General features: G+C 60.9%; 2 protein-coding genes across 2 annotated transcripts; both read right to left on the reverse strand.

The window, feature by feature from the left end:
• Positions 1–413: 413 nt before the first annotated feature.
• ENDOU (endonuclease, poly(U) specific) lies at positions 414–8,917 on the reverse strand (the record flags this gene model as incomplete). The annotated part of the gene is made up of 9 exons (XM_080635361.1): positions 414–528; positions 1,057–1,199; positions 1,346–1,452; positions 1,541–1,654; positions 4,110–4,309; positions 4,395–4,566; positions 4,922–4,957; positions 5,604–5,738; positions 8,860–8,917. 9 exons carry the CDS (start codon positions 8,915–8,917, stop codon positions 414–416), a joined length of 1,080 nt encoding a protein of 359 aa, XP_080491487.1.
• A 1,902-nt stretch (positions 8,918–10,819) lies between these two features.
• On the reverse strand, positions 10,820–24,967 carry RAPGEF3 (Rap guanine nucleotide exchange factor 3; the record flags this gene model as incomplete). Its single annotated transcript, XM_080635382.1, has 27 exons — positions 10,820–10,938; positions 11,113–11,184; positions 12,303–12,357; positions 12,503–12,567; positions 12,665–12,752; positions 13,229–13,279; positions 13,694–13,784; positions 13,860–14,041; positions 14,130–14,255; positions 14,402–14,499; positions 14,590–14,736; positions 14,807–14,888; positions 14,979–15,018; positions 15,825–15,907; positions 16,007–16,157; positions 16,658–16,736; positions 17,198–17,286; positions 18,857–18,966; positions 19,081–19,227; positions 19,310–19,386; positions 19,830–19,890; positions 20,074–20,158; positions 20,357–20,531; positions 20,626–20,747; positions 21,496–21,602; positions 21,797–21,850; positions 24,884–24,967. 27 exons carry the CDS (start codon positions 24,965–24,967, stop codon positions 10,820–10,822), a joined length of 2,640 nt encoding a protein of 879 aa, XP_080491508.1.
• Between the last annotated feature and the right edge of the window lie 234 nt (positions 24,968–25,201).

The following is a 25,201-nucleotide window of genomic DNA, read 5'->3' on the forward strand; positions in this document are numbered from 1 at the left end:
AAGCGGCTCCCAAGGCTCAGAGACCGCAGGGAGCATCCCGACAAAGTGGGAGCAGGGATCCTGGCTGGCAGGAGCTTGCTTTTCCCAGTGCCCTCATCCCCGCATCCCGCTCCAGCAGATCCATGGCAATGAGGGGCTGCTCCCTGGGAGCAAGGGGGATAAACGCGGGTTTATTTCACTCCTGGGTCCCGCTTTGCACCCCAAGTCCCTCCTGCTCCTCTGCTGCAACCAAGGGATGCGGCGCTCAGTGGGACCAGGGCTTGTCTCCATCCTCCTGCTCGGCCACCACCGCCCTGCCCAGCAGCACCAGCGCTGGTCCTGCCCCCGTCCCAGTGCTGCCCAGTGCCATGGACACTGGTGTGGGGCAGCCCCTGGCCCCGGAGCGGGGCTGCAGCCGTTCCCTCCCCACCGGCTCAGGGTGAGACCACGTACGCGGTGGCGATGTACTTCCTGCCATTGCCGTAGGTGGACTTGGTCCAGGGGTAGGTCTGGATGCTGAGGCTGTGGCCACCCAGGCTCAGGTGACATCTGTGGGGACACGGCTTGAGTGATAGCCCTAATCCCATCCTGAGCCCCATTCGCATCCCCACGATGCTCCCGGTGTCCCCACACCATCCCTGCGCCCCACAACCGCATCCCCACGATGCTCTCAGTGTCCCCACACCATCCCTGCGCCCCACAACCGCATCCCCACGATGCTCTCGGTGTCCCCACACCATCCCTGCGCCCCACAACCGCATCCCCACGATGCTCTCGGTGTCCCCACACCATCCCTGCGCCCCACAACCGCATCCCCACGATGCTCTCGGTGTCCCCACACCATCCCTGCGCCCCACAACCGCATCCCCACGATGCTCTCGGTGTCCCCACACCATCCCTGCGCCCCACAACCGCATCCCCACGATGCTCTCGGTGTCCCCACACCATCCCTGCGCCCCACAACCGCATCCCCACGATGCTCTCCGTGCCCCCACACCATCCCTGCGCCCCACAACCGCATCCCCACGATGCTCCCGGTGCCGGCTGCAGATCCGCACGGGTGCCGGTGGCACTCACTCCCTGCCGGGCCTCGCGATGAAGCACAGGGTGTAGAGGCCCAGCTCGAACTCGGGGCTGCAGCCGATGAAGGCAGCGCCCACCTCCTTGTAGAAGCCGTCCCAGCTGAACTGCAGCCCCAGCACGTCGGGGTACGAGTCCCACTGGGGAAAGCGGGGCCGGGGCTCAGAGCCTGCGCTCTCCTTCCACGCCCTTCCCACCCTCCTGCCTCCATCCCATGGAAGCAGAGGGGATGGGCTGTCCCATTCGCCCCTACGGATGCTGCCCTGCATCCCGCGGGATCACTCACGGGCCCGTTGAAGTTGTGGCTGAAGTAGTTGACCATGCCCTGCTTTTCCAGGAGGTAGAAGCGAATCCAGTTGTGGAACCCGGACACTTTCCCCTTCTTCACCTCCCCTGGGCACGCGTTTGGGGCACGGGAGCCTGGGGTGAGCCCCAGCGCGGCGCTGCCCAAGCGCCCCCGTCCCAGCGCTGCGGGTGCTACCTGAGAAGATGTGCTCGAAGCCGCTCGAGTCCTGCTGCCCGGCCCCGCGGGAGTAGAGCCCGAACCACATCTCCTGCAGATCCGCAAGGAACTCCTGCTCCGAGCCGTAGCGGTCTGTGCCCGGCGGGGGGAGCGGCATTGAGGGGGGGAGCCACGGGAGAAGCATCCTGACCCAGGGCTCTTCCTGATCCAGCATCCCTGTCCCAGTCCTATCCCTGACCCATCCCTGTCCCAGTCCTATCCCTGATCCATCCCTGTCCCAATCCTATCCCTGACCCATCCCTGTCCCAATCCTCTCCCTGACCCATCCCTGTTCCAATCCTATCCCTGACCCATCCCTGTCCCAGTCCTATCCCTGACCCATCCCTGTCCCAATCCTATCCCTGACCCATCCCTGTCCCAGTCCTATCCCTGACCCATCCCTGTCCCAATCCTATCCCTGACCCATCCCTGTCCCAGTCCTATCCCTGACCCATTCCTGTCCCAGTCCTATCCCTGATCCATCCCTGTCCCAATCCTATCCCTGAACCATCCCTGTCCCAGTCCTATCCCTGATCCATCCCTGTCCCAATCCTATCCCTGACCCATCCCTGTCCCAGTCCTATCCCTGACCCATCCCTGTCCCAGTCCTATCCCTGATCCATCCCTGTCCCAATCCTATCCCTGACCCATCCCTGTCCCAGTCCTATCCCTGACCCATCCCTGTCCCAATCCTATCCCTGACCCATCCCTGTCCCAGTCCTATCCCTGACCCATTCCTGTCCCAGTCCTATCCCTGATCCATCCCTGTCCCAGTCCTATCCCTGACCCATCCCTGTCCCAGTCCTATCCCTGACCCATCCCTGTCCCAGTCCTATCCCTGATCCATCCCTGTCCCAATCCTATCCCTGATCCATTCCTGTCCCAATCCTATCCCTGATCCATCCCTGTCCCAGTCCTATCCCTGACCCATCCCTGTCCCAGTCCTATCCCTGATCCATTCCTATCCCAGTCCTATCCCTGATCCATCCCTGTCCCAGTCCTATCCCTGATCCATTCCTGTCCCAGTCCTATCCCTGACCCATCCCTGTCCCAGTCCTATCCCTGATCCATCCCTGTCCCAATCCTATCCCTGACCCATCCCCGTCCCAGTCCTATCCCTGATCCATCCCTGTCCCAGTCCTATCCCTGACCCATCCCTGTCCCAATCCTATCCCTGACCCATCCCCGTCCCAATCCTCTCCCTGATCCATCCCTGTCCCAATCCTCTCCCTGATCCATCCCTGTCCCAGTCCTATCCCTGATCCATCCCTGTCCCAATCCTATCCCTGACCCATCCCTGTCCCAATCCTATCCCTGACCCATCCCTGTCCCAATCCTATCCCTGACCCATCCCCGTCCCAATCCTCTCCCTGATCCATCCCTGTCCCAGTCCTATCCCTGATCCATCCCTGTCCCAATCCTCTCCCTGACCCATCCCCGTCCCAATCCTATCCCTGATCCATCCCTGTCCCAATCCTCTCCCTGATCCATCCCTGTCCCAGTCCTATCCCTGACCCATCCCCGTCCCAATCCTATCCCTGACCCATCCCTGTCCCAATCCTCTCCCTGACCCATCCCTGTCCCAATCCTCTCCCTGATCCATCCCCGTCCCAATCCTCTCCCTGATCCATCCCTGTCCCAATCCTCTCCCTAATCCATTCCTATCCCAATCCTCTCCCTAATCCATTCCTGTCCCAATCCTCTCCCTGATCCATTCCTATCCCAATCCTCTCCCTGATCCATTCCTATCCCAATCCTCTCCCTGATCCATTCCCGTCCCAATCCTCTCCCTGATCCATTCCCGTCCCAATCCTCTCCCTGATCCATTCCTATCCCAATCCTCTCCCTGATCCATTCCTATCCCAATCCTCTCCCTGATCCATCCCCGTCCCAATCCTCTCCCTGATCCATTCCTATCCCAATCCTCTCCCTGATCCATTCCTATCCCAATCCTCTCCCTGATCCATTCCTATCCCAATCCTCTCCCTGATCCATCCCCGTCCCAATCCTCTCCCTGATCCATCCCTGTCCCAATCCTCTCCCTGATCCATTCCTATCCCAATCCTCTCCCTGATCCATTCCTATCCCAATCCTCTCCCTGATCCATTCCCGTCCCAATCCTCTCCCTGATCCATTCCTATCCCAATCCTCTCCCTGATCCATTCCTATCCCAATCCTCTCCCTGATCCATTCCTGTCCCAATCCTCTCCCTGATCCATTCCTGTCCCAATCCTCTCCCTGATCCATTCCTATCCCAATCCTCTCCCTGATCCATTCCCGTCCCAATCCTCTCCCTGATCCATTCCTGTCCCAATCCTCTCCCTGATCCATTCCTATCCCAATCCTCTCCCTGATCCATTCCTATCCCAATCCTCTCCCTGATCCATCCCTGTCCCACTTCCCTTAGGAACTTTACCCTGCTCCATTCCCCCCATCCCTGCGACCCCACTCCATGCTCCTCCATCCCAATCCTCCCAGCCCACCTCCCACCAGCAGGACCTTTTCCTTTGGGACACCCGGAACGCCCATTCCCCTGCTCCCCACTCACTTTTGCTATGGAGGAAGGTGAAGAGTTTCCTCATGAGCTCCGTTTTCATCACTTCCCGAAGGAAGTTTTCCTGCTCCCGCAGCTCCTCCTCCGTCACCTCCTCCTCCTTCCCGGTGGCCCTCTGGTAATTATCCAGCAGTTTAATGAAGCTGGAATAGGTGGGCTTGGAGAAGAGCTCCTCATTGACGTATCTATAGAGCCTGGGAGACAGCGGACGCGTTCGAGCCAGCCCCGAGCCCTCTTTGGTCTTTGGGTGCCCAATGGTCTCCCATGAGGACCACTCACGGCTGCGGGGACCGGTCCTCCTGGTCCCCCGTCTCCTCGGGGGATGCGCGGTGCTGGGGGTTGATGGCGATGTCGCTCGGTCGGGCTTTGTTGCGGTCGGCCCCATAAAGCTGCTCCGAGATGCGCAGGAGGTCCTGGTCCGTGATGGAATCCCGGCTCCTGGAGAAACCCTCTGGAAGAGAGGTGGGAGCACCTGGGATGCGGGGTCGCTGCTGCCTCCATCCCAGGACACTGAGATTGAGGTTGAGGGGTGCAGCAGGGTCCCAACCCCACACTTTGGGGCTAAAAGGAGCCCTTTGTTAGGCACTGGGTGAACTGGGAAGCATCAGCCCCATTTCCCTGCTCCTTGGGGCTGATTCCAGCCCCATCTCCCATGGTTTAGGTTCATGGTGACCAGAGGATGGGAAGACCCTGCCTCTGCTTCACTCAGCTCTGGGGAAGGGACATCGTGGTGCAGGTGAGCAGGCAGGAGGGGCTGGGACACATGGGGTGACCCCGTGGAGGTGGTTGATCCCTTGCTTACTCACCACGGGTGGGAGCTGCCTCCTCAGCCCATCCTCCACCTGCATGGAGCCAAAGGAAAGGATGCTCAGGGTGATGGAGATGCAGGACCCCAATGCACATCAATACAGGAGGACACATGGTGCTAAGCAGCCCCTCTGCACCCCGTGGCCCCCAGACCCCCATGCCCATCCCGTGTCCATCCCATGTCCGTCCCATGTGCATCCCGTGTCCATCCCGTGTTCATCCCCAGTCCATCCCCTGTGCATCCCATGGGCATCCCATGTGCATCCCGTGTCCATCCCATGTGCATCCCATGTGCATCTCATGTCCATCCCATGTCCATCCCATGTGCGTCCCATGTCCATCCCATGTCCATCCCATGTCCATCCCATGTCCATCCCGTGTCCATCCCATGTGCATCCCATGTGCATCCCATGTGCATCCCGTGTCCATCCCGTGTCCATCCCATGTCCATCCCGTGTCCATCCCATGTGCGTCCCATGTCCATCCCATGTCCATCCCATGTCCATCCCATGTCCATCCCATATCCATCCCATGTGCATCCCATGTCCATCCCGTGTCCATCCCGTGTCCATCCCGTGTCCATCCCATGTCCATACCACGTCCATCCTATGTCCATCCCTTGTCCATCCCATGCGCATCCCATGCCCATCCCATGTCCCTCCCATGTCCAGGGATGCTCACCCGGTCGGCAGTGCCTGTAGTAATCCCCACAGCAGCTGTGGTCCCTCTCGCACTCGGGGCTGCAGTGGCACTCGTCCTCCTCGTTGTAGGGCTCCTCACAGCGCCCATAGCAGGAGTCAGGGGCCGTGTACAGGGCTTTGGGGGGATGGAAACACCAGTGGGGTCCTCAGCATGGACCAACCACCCTGCCTCATCCTGCCCATGGCCTGGAGCATCCTTCCTTCCGCTCATATCCCCCTCCTAGGAGAGCCTGAAGGACCAAGCTCCTGTCTGGGACTATCTGGGATGCTCTGCCAGCACCGAGGGGTGGTGTTGTGATGGGGTGAGTCCTCAGGATGCACATTCCCCATGGACACTCCTCTTTGGACGTGGATTTCCACCACACCAAGGCCACTTCACACCAGGAAGCACGTTCTTGACTCCCCACCGTTCATTCCTCCTTCTGACTCACCCTCTTAATGCCAGGATGAGCAGGAATGCCCCAGGCCCCACCACATTCCAGGCACCTTTATGTGTGACCTTCATCACTCTTGGGAAAACCGGGATCGCCTTCCCGAGCTCTTGATGGGATGAATGCGTCACTGAGCATCCGCTGCATTACACAGGGGGGGCACAGCTAAAGGTGACCCAGCTCAGGCTGTGCTTTGGATACGGGATGGCCCATCACCCACCTGGGATGGCCATCATGGGGTGGGTGATGGACACTTGGCAGCAAGCAAAGAGGGGCTGTAGGAGACCAAGGTGTTGGGTTTGGGCTAAGAGACAGCCCAGAGAATGCGTGTTTAGGGAAGGTGTTTTATCCTTTGGGCTGCCCATCAGCTCCTGAGGGCAGGAATGGCAGCCCAAGCCTGGCTTTCCTGGCATCCCTATGCTCCAGCAGCAGAGAATCATGGACTCATGGAATGGTTTGGCTTGGAAAGGACCTCAAGATCATCCAGTTCCAACCCCTTGCCACAGGCAGGGATGGCTCATGCTAGCCCATGTCACCCACGTCCAACCTGGCCTTGGCCATCTCCAACCCAGTGAGAGATCCCAAGCAAGCCGCAAAGGGATCCCTGGAGGAAAGGGCTTTCCCTTGCAAACCTGCAATCAGGCAACAGCTCCAACACCTCCGGGTCACCAGCCTTGATCTGCAGGAGGTGAAAGATGCCCTAAGGGCAAACCCTGATGCAAGGGCCAAGGCCGTGTCATGCGGGTTGGCTTCAGTCCTGCTCTGGATCTCACCCAAGGCCTTTGTGCTTTTCAGAGCCCCATCACCAAGGCCCCACATGTGATGATGGGAGAGGAAGACCCTCTTTGCCCCATCGGCCAACCCAGCCCGGGCTGACTGTGCTGCAAGGACTCACTGCTGACTCCTTTGCTTCTCACCACCACATCCCTGCCTCCAAGTCCACTCTGTAGCAAAGGGAGTGTTAGGGGGAAGGGGTTGCTTGGGATGCTCCTGGAGACCATCTCCCCTTGGTGATCATGGAATGGTTTGGGTTGGAAGGGAGCTTAAAGCCCATCCAGTTCCAACCCTCCTGCCATGGGCAGCTGCCTCCCATCCCAACCCATTCCATCAGGATTCTATGACCCCCATCCCCAGCACAACATCCCTCTCGCTCCCAAAGCGTCACTCGGGATAATTCAGCCTGAGTCATCCATCCAGGCTCATTTTCCAGCAGCAATCCCAGAGGGATTGTGCAAGGCAGGAACTGCCCACACGTAAATCACTGCTGAGACATTCCTGGTGCTGGGGCACGTGCTGCCGGAGCTGCAGTGACGCAGTGGGACAGGAGCCCCATGGAGCCCATGGAGGACGGAGCTCAGCATCACCCCATGGGTCACTTGTGGGTGCTGAGGCTTCCCCGGGCAATGGGTGCTGCAGGGGGACGTTCCCTGCTCCTCACGCATGGACCCAGAGAGCATCCGGCCACCCGTGATGGTCGAGTTTAATGGAGCTGATGGAGCTTCCTGGGAGCTGCAGCCAAGGGATGGGTCTGGAGCAGGAGGACATGGAATCATGGAATGCTTTGGGTTGGAAGGGACCTTAAAGCTCCTCCAGTTCTATGGGCAGGGACCCCTTCCACTGGAGCAGGCTGCTCCAAGCCCCTGTGTCCAACCTGGCCTTGTTGGGATGGAGCATCCAAACCTTCTCCATTCAGCCCATCCCAGTGTCCCAGCACCCTCACAGGGAAGAACTTCCTTAGATCCAACCTGAACTCCCCCTGTTCCAGTCTGAACCCATCACCTCTTGTCCCATCGCTCCAGTCCCTGATGCAGGTCCCTCCCCAGCATCCTTGTAGCCCCTTCAGTCACTGGAAGCTGCTCTGAGGTCTCCACACAGCTCCTCTGCTCCAGCCCCAATGTTCTCAGCCTGGCTCCTATGGGAGCTGCTCCAGCCCCTGAGCATCCCCGTGGCCTCCTCTGGACCAGCTCCAGCAGCTCCAGGTCCTCCTCATGCTGAGGACACCAGAGCTGGATGCAGTTTCCAGGCAGGGTCCCAGCAGAGCAGCGCAGACGTGGCCCAGCTCAGCACATCCACACTCAGCCCTTGCCTGCTCCAGCCTGTTCTTCCAGCTCCAGGAAGCCAGGCCACTGTTCCTGTCTCATTTGCAGGTCCAGCCCTCCCCAGAGCAGCTTTTGGGACCAAAGCAAACTCCTTTTCCTTTCCTCCATACAGGATTTGACAGGAGAATAGGGGCTATTTCCATGTACCAGCATCCCAGTGCCTCCCAGTTGGGCTTCAGTGCACGGGGATGGGTTATGGCTCGTGTCCGATCAGGACCTCGCTGCGTTGCTCAAACACAGCCCAAGGACCAGCCCTATCAAAAGGCCCATTTGAAGGACAAATAAACTCACAAGCAAAGAGCTAGGGATGCTCCGAGCTCCCCAGGTACTTAATGACATCCTCTACTCACCACCCCATGGATAAGGTGCCAGGATCCGGCTCCCTCCCTTCTCCCGCAGTGCTGGAGGATGCAGGAGGCAGAGGAGGATGGGATTGCAGGGCAAAAGCACCCCAGGATGCCCCAGGAAGCAAGGGGAGGCCCAGGGTAATCCCTTGGGGAAGTCTCAGCCTATCAAAGATGAGGATAAACCCTCATCCCCACGGAGCTGGAGCATGGAACCATCCCTCACCCTGTCCCCTGTGAAGCTCTGATGGATCCAACCCCACCAGGCGCTCCCACCCTCTGCTTCCAGCCCATCCCCATCCTTCCCATGGGATGCTCCGGCTGCTTTCGCCCCTCTGCCGAAGCACAGCTCCATTACTCACTGCCAGCCACGCCGCTCAGGGCTATTCCTGCCCCGACAAGGAGGATCCAGGTCTTCATTATCCTGGATGCTTGGGAGCGTCCTGGAGAGCAGGTTGGGAATGACGGCGCTTCCTGGCGCTCCCTGCTATATGTGGGTCCCCTGGGGCCACGCAGGCGAAGGAGGAGCTTGGTGCCACCGAGGCCTTCACCCAAAGCCCATTGTGTGCATGGCTCAATCACAGCCTTCCCGCAGTGGGAGCAGGGCTGGATAATCCGGTATCCCGGTATTGCTCCATCCCGGCCTGCACGAACCCCAGCGACGGCATCGCCTTCCTCCGATGCTGTTTATGGAGGCTGGGATCCCTTAGGGCACAAACCAGCCTTGGGTGAGGCCTCCGGCTGCTCCAGCAGCACCAGGAGACACCAGGACACAGCCACAAAGGGGGTTTCAGCGGCAAGGAGTGGGTTTTGGGGTGATCCCACTGCGGTCTCATCCAGGGGACAAGCACAGAGCTGGTCCCTGCCCTGCAAGGGGCTGCTCTTCCCCATGGAGCATCCCTGGGGAGCACCAACGGGAAGCTCAGCCCATGCGCGATGGGGTCACCAGCCTCTCCTCTGCCCACAGCTCAGCGCATCCCAACGGGAGATGGTCCCACATGATGGGAGTTCTGGTATATCCAGAAGGAAAGACGGTTCCCAGGCCTGGAGCACATCCTGTGTGCCACCCAAAGGTGCCTACGTTGGAGCAGCTCAGCACCCATCCTGCCTCCAAGAGCACCTCCAAGCTGCCTTTGGACCATCACACAACCTCCCTGTTTGCAGGCCTGGCTCCAGCCCCATGGCCTCCTCTGGACCCATTTAAGGGACAGGACCACTGCTGGGACCATGCATAGGGATGGGGTTGGAAAGCTCCAGCCCCATTGAGCACAACCACCCAAGCCAAAGCTTTGCACCGGGCTGGGAGCTGCAAGGAACCCACATCCCACCCCATCAGTGGCTGCTTGAGACCTCCTTTAGGTGTGATGGGACCTTTATTGTCATCAACCCATTGACGTGCACGGCTTGAAGAGCAACCAACGCAGCAGCTCTGGTCCTTGTAGCCCTTGGGGCAAGGCTGGTGAGGGTTTGGCTTGTGGTGTCCTGGCCATGGCACAGAGCATCCGTTGTGATGGTTCCCTTTATGGGCTGCGATGTCCCCTGAGCCCCACTGCTTCATCCAGGCCTGCTCAAGGTCACTGTCAAAGTGCTCCACGTGCATCGAGATGCTCCAAGGGTCCTGGCCCCTGGGGTCCATCAACTGCTTCCTCCAAAGGCATCTCCTCCTAAGCCCTGCTTGTGGCCATGGGTTGGGAATGGCGGGAGCAGGTCCCCATCTCCATCATGAGGCCACCACAGCTTCCTTCCCTCCATGCCTGGACATGGCTATTCCTGCCCCCATCCATGTGGGGAAACTGAGGCACGGAGGAGGCTGCTTTAACCCCCAACAGTTCTAGGGGGGGGGGACCGAGATACTTCCTCCATGGTTCTGGGATCACGCAGCTCCCATAGGCTGGGATGGGAGCCAGCATCTCCCATGGGACACACCAGAGGGAAGGGCAGATCCCCTGTGATCCATGGGGCAGCAGGAGCCAGACCCTGATGGAGACAGACGTGGTCCCTGCTCATAGGGATGCTCCAGCCTGAGGCCCTCCATGGGGAAGCGGCATCTCCCAGCCTGGTACCCGCAGGATGGGCAGCACCGGGGGCATCCAGGCTCCTTCCTCCTTCCCGGCCGGAGCAGGGAGCGAATCCAAGGCTGCTGCACGGAGGGGAAAGGGGAATGCAGCACCTCCAGTGCTCACCCCACTGCCCAGGGCCCAATCCTGCCCCTTGGCCAAGCAGGAGCAGCTCTTGGCTGGCTCCAGCCCAGCCCCGTGCCCGGTGCTCTTGGGAGCAGAGCTATGGGGCAGCCCCATTGCCACATCCCTGCTCCGGGCTGTGTCAGGGTTCCAGGTCTCTGGAAAGCCGCAGCAGCTCCTTTTGGCTGTCGATGGCTCTCAGGTGCTGCAGATAGGCCCAGGTAGAGACGGGGCTGCGCACGCTGAGGGACTGCTCCGAGCCTGCGGGAAAGGATGGGGTCGGGAATGGGGTTCACGCAGTCCCCATCCATCACCTCTGGATCAACCCTCCCCATGGATCCGCATCCCATGGATCCCTCCATCGCCTCGCCCTTGCGCATCCCATAGGGATGCTGGGTCTCCCAGCACAGGGGGGATGGATGAAGCCAGGCTTACACGTGGACATCCTGACTGCCTTGGGGTCCTCGGGCCGGGGCTGGGAGCGGGTTCGCAGCGGAGAGAGCGGAGCTGGATGCGGACAGAGAGCAGGAGCTCAGCCCCATTCCCATTGGAGCTCAGCCCCATCCTGCACATGAGCTCAACCCCATCCCATAGGAGCCCAGCCCCTCTCCCAAACCCATTCCCACAGGAGCTCAGCCCCATTCCCAGCCCCATTCCCAAGGCAGCTCAGCCCCATTCCCATGGGAACTCAGCCCCATTCCCAGCCCCATTCCCATAGGATCTCAGCCCCATTCTCATAGGATCCCAGCCCCACTCCCATGGGACCTCAGCCCCATCCTGCAGGAGATCAGCCCCATTCCCAGCCCCATTCCTATGGGAGCTCAGCCCCTCTCCCAATCCCATTCCCACAGGAGCTCAGCCCCTCTCCCAATCCCATTCCCAAGGCAGCTCAGCCCCATTCCCACGGGAACTCAGCCCCATTCCCAACCCCATTCCCATAGGATCTCAGCTGCATTCCCACAGGAGCTCATCCTATCCCATCGCATAGCATCCATCCCATCCTATCCCATCCATCCCATCCCATCCATCCCATCCCATCCCATCCCATCCATCCCATCCCATCCCATCCATCCCATCCATCCCATCCATCCCATCCATCCCATCCCATTCCATCCCATCCCATCCCATCCATCCCATCCCATCCATCCCATCCCATCCATCCCATCCCATCCATCCCATCCCATCCCATCCATCCCATCCATCCCATCCCATCCCATCCCATCCCCGTCCCATCCCATCCCGTCCCATCCATCCCATCCCATCCCATCCCATCCATCCCATCCCATCCTATCCATCCCATCCCATCCATCCCATCCCATCCCATCCATCCCATCCCATCCTATCCATCCCATCCTATCCCATCCATCCCATCCCATCCTATCCATCCCATCCCATCCCATCCATCCCATCCCATCCATCCCATCCCATCCCATCTATCCCATCCCATCCCATCCCATCCCATCCTATCCATCCCATCCCATCCATCCCATCCCATCCTATCCATCCCATCCCATCCCATCCATCCCATCCCATCCCATCCCATCCCATCCATCCCATCCCATCCATCCCATCCCATCCCCGTCCCATCCCATCCCATCCATCCCCTCCCACCCCACCGCTCTCACCGTGCGCGTGGCCGCGGCAGCGCTGCAGGACACGCAGGGTCTTCGCCATCATGTGCTGTGGGCAAGGCGCAAGCACCACTTGCTGCCAGCCTGGCCCACACCGTCCCCTCCAGCTCCAGCAGCGCCTGCCCCACGCCCCATCCATAGGGATGGCCGGGGAGACCCCGGATCCGCATCCCGAGGGATGGGTCCCCACTCACCATCTTCTCAAAGTTGATGAGGTTCTCGGCCAGTGTGTGATTGCCCTCGTGGATGAACGTCATGTCTGCAAGAGGGGGGGATTTCGGGATCAGGGACGGCTTCCTGGGCCATGGATGCATCCAAAGGGATCCCCAGCACCCATGCCAAGGCGAGGCACCCACCTTTGAGGAGAAGGGGCACGAAGGGGATGATGGGGGGGCTCAGCTTGGCGACGGCCAGGCGATAGACCCTGTGGTTCCATGAGGGGTCCTGGGGATGGAGCAGGGCCTCAGGGCAGGGCACAGGGAACAGGGGGAGGAAGAGGAGGGCAGCACCTTCATGGCACCCCTGGGACCTTGTGTCTATTGGGAAGCAGGGATAGACCCTGCTGGGAAGGGGAATACAGGGTGGGAAGGGGGGATATGGGGAGGGAAAGGGGATACAGGGTGGGAAGGGGTATAACAGGGTGGGAAGTGGGATATGGGGTGGGGAGAGGAGTATAGGGTGGGAAGAGGAAAAAGGGGTGGGAGGAGGGATAAAGGGTGGGAAGGGGGGATATGGGATAGGAAGGGGGATAGAGGATGGGAAGGGGAATACGGGATACAAAGGGGGATGTGGGATGGGAAGGGTGATACGGGGTAGGAAGGGGGATACCGAGTGAGAAGGGGGATATAGGGAAGTGGGATATTGGGTAGGAAGGGGGATACGGGATGGGAAGGGGCATGCAGGGAAGGGGCTGCGCTCACCAGCATCCGCTCCAGCACCGAGTGCAGCTTCCGGATCTTATGGGGCAGCCTCTGTGCAGAGAGAGGGTCATGGGCAGCAGCCGCTGGAATTCCCATCCCTGGAGACCCCCCAGCACCTCCTGCACCCCACGTCCACCCCACAGCATCGCTGCGGGCTCTGCAGCACCCCCTGCTCATGAGCCCGCTGCCACCCTGGTGCAGGGGGTTTGGTACCCAGATGGGTCTATGGAGCCTGAGAGCTGGAGAAGGCCCCACCTGAGAGCAGCTCCAGTCTAATGGGGCTGCAGGAAACCTGGAGACAGGCTTTGGGTAAGGGATGCAGGGATGGGGCAAGGGCGAACGGAGCTGGATGAGCTTTAAGATCCCTTCAACCCAACCCATTCCGCGATGCCATTATCCTGGCCCTTAGCATCTCCCTCGCCCAGAGCTTATGGGTGCAGCTCTTCAGCTCCCGGTGCCATTCACCTCCCACGTCCTGGCCAGGCGGCTGACGGCCGTGTTGCCCACACCGAACATCACCGCGAAGAAGGAGTTGAGGTTCTTCTGCTCCTTGAGGCTGCGGGCGAGGAGCGGGGTCAGCTCCGGAGGCGCCCAAGGGCTCCATGGGGATGCGATGGGGACGAGGACTCACTGCGCCGCCAGCTTGATGAACTTGCGGAGGAGCTGGGCCCTCCTGCCCACCTCGGCGCAGAGGCACAGCTCCGTGGCCACCCAGTACTGCAGCTCGTTGAAGCGCCGCATCACCCGCTCCAGGTTGGCCGTGGTCACGGCGTGGAACTTGGGCGGGCGGGTGATGTAGTGGAGCATCTCCACCTGCAAGGCGCCAACGGGGAGGCTGAGCCCCTGCAGGCACCCCGAGGGGTTCCCTCCGTAGCACCCCCCCCCCCCGAGGTGGCCCTACCTGGTGGATGCTCTTGAAGAGGTTCCAGTCGTAGTCGGTGAGATGGCTGGCGAGGTCCTTGGAGCTGATGAGGTCCAGGGTCTCTGAGGAGCCAACCTGGGGGCCCAGCTGCTCGGGGTGAGGGGTCTGTGCACAGGAGGTGATGCTCAACCCCTCCTGCCATCGGGACCGCAGCAGGAGAGGAGCAGCAAGGGATGGACACCCTGACCCAGAGCTGCTGGGGGGCCACCTGGCTGGTGCTGCCCACCCCAGGACCCCCAGGCCGTGCTCACCAAGCTGCTGAGCTCCTCCATGCTCACAGCAAAGAGCCTCTCGTTGAGCCCCAGCGCCGTGAAGACCCCAACGGCGTCCATCTGCAGCCCCACTTTGTCTATGGGAGATAGGATGGAGAAGGGGCCCCATCCTGGCTGGGCACGGGACAACCCTTTCCATAAGGGAATGCCGGGAGCATCCCGCTCACCTCCAGCCGAATTCACCTTGACCAGGATGTGCTCCCCATCACGGCCCAGCCGCGGGGCGAGGGACCGCAGCACATCCCGCACCGAGGCGTTGATGGGCAGCACCGTGACCAGGCAGGAGTGGTCGGCTCTGTAGATCTCATAGGGCACTATGGGGAGGGGAAAGGGGCTTCAGTGTCCCAGCCCCGGGAGGGGACAGACCCCGCAGTGGGGCACTACCTTTGTCCTGGGCTCTCAAGGCACAAGTGCTGCTCGGGATCGCCTCCTCCTGGCTCCCCAACCAGGTCACCGAGCCCTGAGCCTGTGGCCGAGGTAGGGAGGATGCTTCAGCCCATCAGATACCCCAAAGGGCACCCAAAGGGCCCCAAAGCACCCCCAGGGCTTCTCCTACCTTGGGCTGGGGTGAAACGCTCCCATCTCCATTCTCCAGCCTGTAGAGAGGGGATAAAGGGGGTGTTAGAGCCCTGAAGTCTGCACTAGGGACAACCAGGTCCTGCAGCCCCCAGGATCCAGGTCATCACCAAGCCCCATGAGCATCCTCATGGGGACAACCAGGTCCTGCAGCCCCAGGATCCAGGTCACCCCCAAGCCCCATGAGCATCCTCATGGGGACAACCAGGTCCTGCAGCCCCCAGGATCCAGGTCATCACCAAGCCCCATGAGCATCCTCATGGGGACAACCAGGTCCTACAGCCCCAGGATCCAGGTCATCACCAAGCCCCATGAGCATCCTCATGGGGACAACCAGGTCCTGCAGCCCCAGGTCACCCCCAAGCCCCATGAGCATCCTCATGGGGACAACCAGGTCCTGCAGCCCCAGGATCCAGGTCACCCCCAAGCCCCATGAGCATCCCTATGGGGACAACCAGGTCCTGCAGCCCCCAGGATCCAGGTCATCACCAAGCCCCATGAGCATCCTCATGGGGACAACCAGGTCCTGCAGCCCCAGGATCCAGGTCACCCGCAAGCCCCAGGAGCATCCCTATGGGACACCCTTCCTGTAACTGGGAAACCCCAAACCTATGGACATGACCCTGTGAGAACTGCTGACATCCCCCCAGTCCGCACAGTCATTGCTTTGCTGGCCATTCCCATGGGAAGTCCCATACTCCAGGCACAAAGGGTGCAGCGCCAGGGCCACGGGCACCAGCGGTGGCACTGGGGGCAGAGCTCTAAGTTTCTCTAAGTCCCTTCCATCCCTAATGACTCCGGATGCTGCGATTCCCATGGGACTCACGCTCGGGGCCGCCGCCGTTCCGGCGCTGGCTCCTGGACCATCGCACCCAGGCGGGGGTCCCGGCTCGCCAGGTCCGCCAGGTTCTGCAGGAGGGAGATGCCCATGGTCCATATGGGGGATGTCCCAGCCAGACCCCTCTGGGGACACCCCCATATCCCCCCCCTGCCCCGTGGTGCTGGTACCTGCAGCAGGGCCGTGGTGCTGCGGTCGCCCTGCAGCAGCCGCCCATAGAGCAGCACCCACTGGCTCACCAGGCGCAGGATCTTGCGGCGCTTGTGCAGGGAGTAGGTGGCTTTATCCTGCTCCGAGCCCTCCATCGGCTCCGTGCGGAAACTGGGACCAGTCAAGGGTGGTGGGGAGCAGGCAGGGAATTCCCTTAGGTGTGGGGAGGGAGATGGGGATGTGCCCCGTGCCCGAGAGCCTGGGGGATGCTGGAGCAGAGGAGCTACATGGAGAGCTCAGAGCAGCTTCCAGTGGCTGAAGGGGCTACAAGGATGCTGGAGAGGGACCTGCATCAGGGACTGGAGCGATGGGACAAGGGGTGATGGGTTCAGACTGGAACAGGGGAAGTTCTTCCCTGTGAGGGTGCTGGGACACTGGGATGGGTTCAATGAAGAAGATTCGGATGCTCCATCCCATCCAGGCCAGGTTGGACGGGGCTTGGAGCACCCTGCTCCAGTGGAAGGGGTCCCTGCCCATGGGGACTGGATGAGCTTTAAGGTCCCTTCAACCCAACCCCATTCCATGATTCCATGATCGGGGGTGCCCTGGCCAACCCCTGTGGTCCCGCTGGGTGAAGCAGGATGGGGCCCAGCTCCAGCACAGAAGGATACTGGTGCAGCAGAGCCCTGCAGAGCTGCGAGGTCGGCATGAACACGGTGTAGGTGAGCAGGAAATCCCCCAGCAGCGTGTCTGGAAGAGACCAGGCCATCATTACCCATCCTTCACTGTGCCCAATGAGCTGGGGCCATGGTGCTGGGGAAGGGTCCCCAGCACGGTGACCACGCTCAGCTCCAGCTCCTAAAGGCCATGGAATAGGTTGGGGCTGCAGGATGTGGGGAGGAAAGAGGCTGGAGGCAAAGAGCAGCATCCGCAGCGTGTCCCAGCTCCAGCTCTCATTTTTTACCCACTGGGGACATCTCCTGGTTCCCTCCTGGACCGGTTTTGCTCCTCTCCAAAGGCAGGGGGAGATGCAGGGATGCTGGGCCTGGTGCTGCCTCCTTTTCGCAGCCCAATGTGGGGGTTAGGGTGGGAGGAGCAGGTTTTGGGGTTGAACACCGGGAATAAGGTGCTCCTGCTCGGTCTGGTCCCCCTCCAGCCCCATGCCCATCAACGTGGCTTTGGGATGTGACACATGGACCCCCTCCACCTACCCACAGGGTCATAGAGCGTGGCATCGAGCCTCATGAACTCCAGGAGATGCTCTAGGATCTTCTCTGGTGTCCCGGCCATCACCAAGTACCTGGTGGGAAGAGGCAGGGTACATCAGAGAAGGATGTGGCACCATCAGGGCCTCCTGATCCCAGGCAGAGGAACAAGCAAGGGATGCACAGGGACAAGCAGGGGATGCAGAGGGAGAAAAAGGGGATGCACAGGGACAAGCAAGGGGACGCATAAGGACAAGCAAGGGATGCACAGGGATAAGCAGGGGATGAACAGGGACAAGCAAGGGATGCAGAGGGAGAAAAAGGGGATGCACAGGGATAAGCAGGGGATGCAGAGGGACAAGCAAGGGATGCACAGGGACAAGCAGGGGATGCTTAGGGAGAAAAAGGGGATGCAGAAGGACAAGCAAGGGATGCACAGGGATAAGCAAGGGATGCACAGGGACAAGCAAGGGATGCACAGGGACAAGCAGGGGATGCTTAGGGAGAAAAAGGGGATGCAGAAGGACAAGCAAGGGATGCACAGGGATAAGCAAGGGATGCACAGGGACAAGCAAGGGATGCACAGGGACAAGCAGGGGATGCACAGGGATAAGCAAGGGATGCACAGGGATAAGCAAGGGATGCACAGGGACAAGCAAGGGATGCACAGGGATAAGCAAGGGATGCACAGGGACAAGCAAGGGATGCACAGGGATAAGCAGGGGATGCAGAGGGATAAGCAAGGGATGCACAGGGACAAGCAGGGGATGCTTAGGGAGAAAAAGGGGATGCAGAAGGACAAGCAAGGGATGCACAGGGATAAGCAAGGGATGCACAGGGACAAGCAAGGGATGCACAGGGACAAGCAGGGGATGCTTAGGGAGAAAAAGGGGATGCAGAAGGACAAGCAAGGGATGCACAGGGATAAGCAAGGGATGCACAGGGACAAGCAAGGGATGCACAGGGACAAGCAGGGGATGCAGAGGGATAAGCAAGGGATGCACAGGGATAAGCAAGGGATGCACAGGGACAAGCAAGGGATGCACAGGGACAAGCAGGGGATGCACGGGGACAAGCAGGGGATGCACAGGGATAAGCAGGGGATGCAGAGGGATAAGCAAGGGATGCACAGGGACAAGCAGGGGATGCTTAGGGAGAAAAAGGGGATGCAGAAGGACAAGCAAGGGATGCACAGAGATAAGCAAGGGATGCACAGGGACAAGCAAGGGATGCACAGGGACAAGCAGGGGATGCTTAGGGAGAAAAAGGGGATGCAGAAGGACAAGCAAGGGATGCACAGGGATAAGCAAGGGATGCACAGGGACAAGCAAGGGATGCACAGGGACAAGCAGGGGATGCACGGGGACAAGCAGGGGATGCACAGGGATAAGCAAAGGATGCGCAGGGACAAGCAGGGGATGCAGAGGGATAAGCAAGGGATGCACAGGGACAAGCAGGGGATGCACGGGGATAAGCAAGGGATGCACAGGGATAAGCAGGGGATGCAGAGGGATAAGCAAAGGATGCACAGGGACAAGCAGGGGATGCACGGGGATAAGCAAGGGATGCACAGGGATAAGCAGGGGATGCAGAGGGACAAGCAGGGGATGCACAGGGACAAGAGGCATCGTGGTGGCTGCAAGGAGGGCTGGGACAAGCCATGACCTGCTGCTCCGCGCCGTGGCTGGCTGGGTGCTGCCACCCTGCAGGTTCTTCTGCAGGACCAGCACCACCTTCCCGTGCTCCTTCAGGCGCATGGTGTTGGCCTCCACGTCCTGCGGGGAGGAACCAGCAGCTCTGCCCCATCAGGCTGTCCGGTTGCCCCCCAAAACCCCATCGAGACAGGCAGGGGAGAGTCCTCCCCGCCCTGCCCATGGAGCCCTGCTCACCTTGAGGATGCGGTTGAAGTCCTGCTTGTCCACCCGCAGGAAGTGGCAGTTGTCCTCCCGCAGGATGATGGTGGCCGCCCGGGGAGCATCGTTCACCAGAGCCAGCTGCCCAAAGTCGTCCCCTTCGTGCAGGGTGGCCACCAAGCCCTGGGGGGGGCACCCAGGGTGAAGGGCAGCACTGGGGGGGTGCTGGCAGTGACACAGGGGGGCTGGATGGGGCAGGACCTACCTTGCCGTGAGTGACCACGTTCACTGAGCCCTTCCAGATGATGTACCACGAGGTGCCTTTGTCTCCTTGGCTGAACACTGCGGGTCAAGGGCAGCATCCAGAGGTTGAAGAAGGGGAGATCCAAAGCATCCTTCCTCATCCTCCTCATCCTGAGCCCCCAAGCATCCCTCATCATCCTCGTTATCCCGAGCCCCTGAGCATCCCTCAGCATCCTCCTCATCCTGAGCCCCCAAGCATCCCTCAGCATCCTCTTCATCCCAAGCCCACAAGCATCCCTCATCCTCCTTATTCCAAGCATCCCTCAATATCCTCTTCATCTCAAGCCCCCAAGCATCCCTCATCATCGTCCGCATCCTGAGCCCATGCAGTGATTTCTCTGGTCCCCTCCATCCCTGGTCCACAGAGAGACATCAGGAGCATCCACACTGATGCCCAAGGCTCCAGATGTCCCCCCCAGGCTGGGGACCCTTCCTTGGGGCCCATCCAGCCCTGGGTGTCCCATGGGACACGCGATACTTACACACGGTGCCTGCTCTCTGATGCGACTCGAACATCAGCACGGACGCCAGCTCCCTCTTCACCTGCAGCAAGAGGCACTTCCATTGGGATCATCCCAGCCTGGAGCTCAGCAAGGATGGGACACACATGGGCAGGGGGCAGGGATGCTCTGAGAGGGGCAGGAGAGGATGCTCGGATGGGAAGTGATGGGATGCAGGAGGATGTGGGGACCAGGCCCAGCTGGGATGCACACACAGGGCACTCACCGAGCGGGAGAGATGAGCCACGGCTTTGATGTGGAGCAGCTCCTCAAATATGAGCTCCAGCTCATCCTCCGTGCGCTGGGCAGGCCTGGGAGGGGAGCAAGGGGTGAGCAGCATCCATGGCCCCTCTCCAGCCACAATCCCTGACCACGCAAGCAAGGAATCCCAAGCCATGGAAAGGATGCTCTGGTCCCCCCCATCCGCAGGAGCCCCTTTGGTACCCAAGATCCCCACGGGATGAGCCCCATCACCCTCCACATCCCTCTACATGCCCTTGGCCACTCACGGCTTGCGCAGGGCCATGGTGAGCAGCGCATCAGGACCCAGCTGAGCCAGGAATGCCAAAGCCTCCAGCAGCTCCTCCGCATCCCGGAGCCCAGCGCCGGGATCGGGGCTCAGCTCCAGCTCGGCAAAGCGATAGAACTGGGTGTCCTTGTCCTGGAAATGCCATTCCTGCTTCACTGCAGGGGGAGAGCACCCATCAGCTCAGCCGGGCATCCATAGGGCACCCAATGGGTGCCATGGGCACCTATAGGAGACCTGCAGGAGCCTCACCATGTGTCAGGACTCCTCCATCCACCAGGACCTGGCAGATGCCAATGGCTTGGCTGCGGGTCTGCAGGGCCAGCCCGGTGCTCAGCAGCCAATCCACCAGGTCCCTGCCGGAGCAGCACTGCCTGCAGGGGCACAAAGGGCAGATCCAGCCTGGAATGGGGCTGCAGCACCCAGCACCATGGGGAACCCTGCATGGGATGGGCGGGAGGAGCGGAGCAGCCTGAGGAGGACTTGGGGGTCTTGGACAACGAGAAGCTCAGAACCCCCCCATGTGCACCCCTGGAGCAAGAAGCAGCTCAGGGAGGGGATCCTGCTCCTCTGCTCTGCTCTGGGGAGACCCCACTTGGATGCTGCATCCGGTTGTGGTGTCCTCAAGGACATGGAGCTGTTGGAGCAAGGCCAGAGGAGGCCACGAGGATGAGCAGGGGCTGGAGCAGCTCCCGTATGGAGCCAGGCTGAGAACACTGGGGCTGGAGCAGAGAAGCTGCTTGGAGACCTCAGAGCAGCTTCCAGTGGCTGAAGGGGGGGTACAAGGATGCTGGAGAGGGACCTGCATCAGGGACTGGAGCGATGGAACAAGGGGTGATGGGTTCAGACTGAAACAGGGGAAGCTCAGGTTGGAGATAAGGGAGAAGAGGGTGCTGGGACACTGGGATGGGCTCAATGGAGAGGGTTTGGATGCCCCATCCCTGGCAGTGTTCAAAGCCAGCTTGGAGCACCCTGCTCCAGTGGAAGGTGTCCCTGCCCATGGCAGGGGCTGGACCTGGATGAGCTTTAAGCTCCTTTCCAACCCAAACCATTCCATGGTCCTATGTTGGGGTCCCCATCCTCCCCTGGTACCCCCGGTACAATGGGTACCGATGCTCCTACCTGTGGTGCCGCAGGTGATGCTTGTGGTCCCGGATGAGGCCAGGTCGGGTGCTGGTGAGGTGGATGTAAAGGAGCTTCCCGGCTCGCCAGATCCTATCTGAGGATGCCTGAGGGTGGGAAGGGATCATACATGGGAAGCAGGATATGGGTGGGGAATCCTCGCTGTGCTGACACCTCCATGCCTCCCCCAGCACCCCGGGATCTCCATCTCCCACCCCCAGGAATGGCTGATCCCAAGGGACTGACGAGCCCAAAGGCAGGCTGAGGACTCCATAACTCACGTCCCTGTGGGTTTTCCCACCTGCGTGAGGCTGTGTCCATAGTCCAGGCTGGATTCATTGTCCAAGAGCGGGGTCTGGAAAACCAAAGGAAGGGGGTTGGTGGCTGTGTGGGCTCTGCCATGTCCCCCCTCCACCCTATAGCACCCATAGGGGGGTCCTGCATCCCACAACGGTCCCCATCCCAGCGCACGATGAGGCTGGATCTGTATCCCTGCTGCCCGGGATGCTGAGTGCCACGGCCCAACCAGAGCCAGGCTCAGCTCCACCAGGAATGGGGCTGGATCACGCTTGAGTCCTCATCTTCAGTCCCCATCAGTGGGGGCTTTTAATCCTCGCATTCATTTCTCTCCCAGCTTTTCCCTTCCGAGAGCGGCTCCTGGAATCCTGGAAGGGCTTGGGCTGGAAAACCTCGAAGCTCATCCCTATTCCTGGTGCTGCCCAGCGGGATGAGGGCTCCCGGCTTCCCGCATGGCCACAGCCTTGAATAAACAGCTCTGCTGTGGTGCGCACGGGCTCGTCAGACCTGTTCTGCCTGTGCTGCCCTGGCCAAGGCAGCTCCTGCACCCTGAGCATTAACCCCAGGGCAAGGGGAGGACCATCCCTTCCTCCCCGGGTGGCTTCATCTTCATGGGGGCACCTTAAGGGGAAGGGTTTGTGGTTCCCCCCTGTTTAATTCAGGCTCTAAAGGCTCTGGAGGTGATGGGTGCTTGGAAAGCAGCGTCTTCAGGGCCACATCCCCCTTGGATCTGCTGGGGGGGAAGGAAGGAGCAAGCTCAAAGAGGGATGGGTGGAAGCCTCAGTTGAGGAAGTCAGGAGTAATTGGGTGCAGAAGCTTCTTTGCAGCTGAATCCAGGCACAAACCCATCCACCAGGAGCTAAGGGGAAACCAGGGAGTCCTGCTGGCCACCTCCAGTGGGTGCTGGGATGGATGCAGGGATGGATGCAGGGATGGATGCAGGGATGGATGCTCTGCCCTGCGCTGCCTCCCTGCCCATCCCAACCCCTTCCAGCTCACACCCTGCTCGGCTCCAGCTGCTCCCTCATTTCCTCCAGCCCTTTCCATACTCCCAAGGCTTCCCCATCCTCCTCTGGAGCAGCCACCAACCACGTTGCAACCGGCTTAGGAGCGATGCGGGGAGCGGACGGGGCCGCGGCTCCTTGGGGCCGCTCCGATGCTGTCCCCGAGCCTGGCACACGGTGCCTTATTCCCTCTGCAAACGTTCCGGAGCCTCGTGACCCTCCCATGGAGCAGGAAACGAGACGGAGATTGCAGAGCAAATGTTTGCTGCTATTGAGGAGCACGGAGCTGCCTCCCCTGGCACCCCCTCCGGGCCCCACACATCACCCCCTAAGTGAGGCCTTGTCCTTGAGGCACGGAGCCAGGGGCATGGAATGGTTTGGGTTGGAAAGGGCCTTAAATCATCCGGTTCCAACCCGCACCATGGGCCATGATCCTGCTCACAAGGACACCGGAGGAGACTTGCGCAACCCAGGGATGAGGGCTCCCTCCTGGTGCTCCCACGCAGGCTCTCACGGCTGGTCCCCCAATCCCCCTTCCCAAAGCATCCCAGATGCCACATGTGGAGCCGCAGGATGCTCTCCCCACCCTCACCCCCTGCCTCATTCCAAACAGCTTCCTAAGGAGTCGCCTCTTTCCATCTTCCTGCTCCGGGCGCTGGGATCCTGCCCGTCTCCAGAAATCCGGCAGCGGCGGGCGGCCTGCCAAGGCTCCTGGGCTGCTTTTGTTTGGGATCCCAAGGAAAACAACAGGAGCTATTTCAGGCTTTACGGCTCCGGAGAAAGTCCTCGCCCATCCGCAGGCTCAAAGGGCACGGCAGCCAGCCAGGGCCTTGATGATCCCTTGGGATCCTCCTTGGGAATGGGGCTGGGGGACTCGTCCCTCCCCTGTCCCTCCAGGGATGCAGCGCGGTGGCACTTGGATGCTGGCAATGAAGGATGGAGCTGCTGGGGGATTCCGGGCTCTGATGTCCCGCTGATGCCAGGGAATGGGAGCCTCGCAGCAGGAAAGAGCTGGGAGGGATTTTGCACTGGGATCAGGGAAGCAGGCTCCCAGGAGGGATGAGACGGAGCCAGGATGCGAGGAGGAGTTTCCAGGAGCTCACAGTGATGGGGACAAGGGACAATGGTGCTGCTCCAAGGCACAGCCAGCTCATTCCCTGCCCTTCCCCTCTCCCATACCTGTAGGAAGTGGGGAGAAACCCCCTTTCCCTGCGCAGATCAATCCCAGAGCCAGGAGCCATCCCTGCCACCCTGGTGCCACCACACAGCAGTGCTCCAGCTCGCTCCTGCTCCCACATCCCTGGCTTCTGCCACTCCAAACCCCTCCCAAAACAAAGTTCCTCAAAGTTCCAAGGAGGGAAAAAAATCAGGGAAAACCAGAGGGAAAATGTCTCATTTGCGGAGGAGCTTCAGTGCTGCACAGGAATGCTGATGGGGGGCTGCTTCCTTAAAGGAATTTTGCTTCCTTCCTTAAACCCCTCTGTCTCGGGCCAAGCATGAGGGAAGGGGAAGGTTGTGATGGGGTCACATCCCAGCCCAAAGGGGACAAAAGCCCAAGGGCAGGGACGTTCAAGGCCAGGTTGGACACAGGGGCTTGGAGCAAGCTGCTCCAGCGGAAGGGGTCCTTGCCCGCGCAGGGGTTGGAGCTGGAGGAGCTTTAAGGTCCCTTCAACCCAAACCAAGCTGAGGTTCTAAGACCTGGTGCCTTTTGCACCCCAGGGACCCCCAGCACCTCTAGGACATGATGCTGAGCATCCTCCTGCTGCCAAGGGACGAGCCTCTCCCATAGGAACTGACCCAGGCCGGGACGTGCTGCACCCGGGTGCCGCAGGGAACACACCGGGGCTGGGGGCTGCTGCCGGTCCCCGTGCACCGGAGCACAACGGCCCCGGCCCCGTGTCGAGCCTGGCCGCCGGCTCCTTGACCTCGCAGCCAGCACACCCGAAGGGGCAGCAGCGCTCGGGTCACCGATCCCATCCCAAGCCGAGCTCAACGAGCCGGGGGCTGGACCCCAAACCCCGGCGCTGGGAGTGATGCTGAGAGCGGGATGGGGCAGCGAAGGGGGTCCCCGTGCGCCCTGCACTCACCCAGCGGATGCCCTGGATGCGGGGCAGGCTGCCCCCCTCGCCCTCCAGCCGGATCTCGTAGCTGGAGCTCCGGAACAAGTGCATCTTCAACCGGTAACCGCCCGCCCGCCGCTCCAGCCCCGGGACCGTGCGCGCTGCCGGCTCCGGGCCCCCCCGGGCCCCTCCGCGCCGCCTCCCGCCCGGCCCCGCCAACCTTCAAGCGGCGGCGGCGGCGGCGGCGGCGGGGGGGGGGGACGGAGCCATCGTGGCCGTGGCCGCGGCTTCGCGGCGCTGCTCGGGGAGGGCTCGGGACGGGCCGGGATCGGCTCCGCCGTCGTC

Source organism: Psittacula echo, assembly GCF_963264785.1.
Source record: "Psittacula echo genome assembly, chromosome: 27".
Lineage (NCBI taxonomy): Eukaryota > Metazoa > Chordata > Aves > Psittaciformes > Psittacidae > Psittacula > Psittacula echo.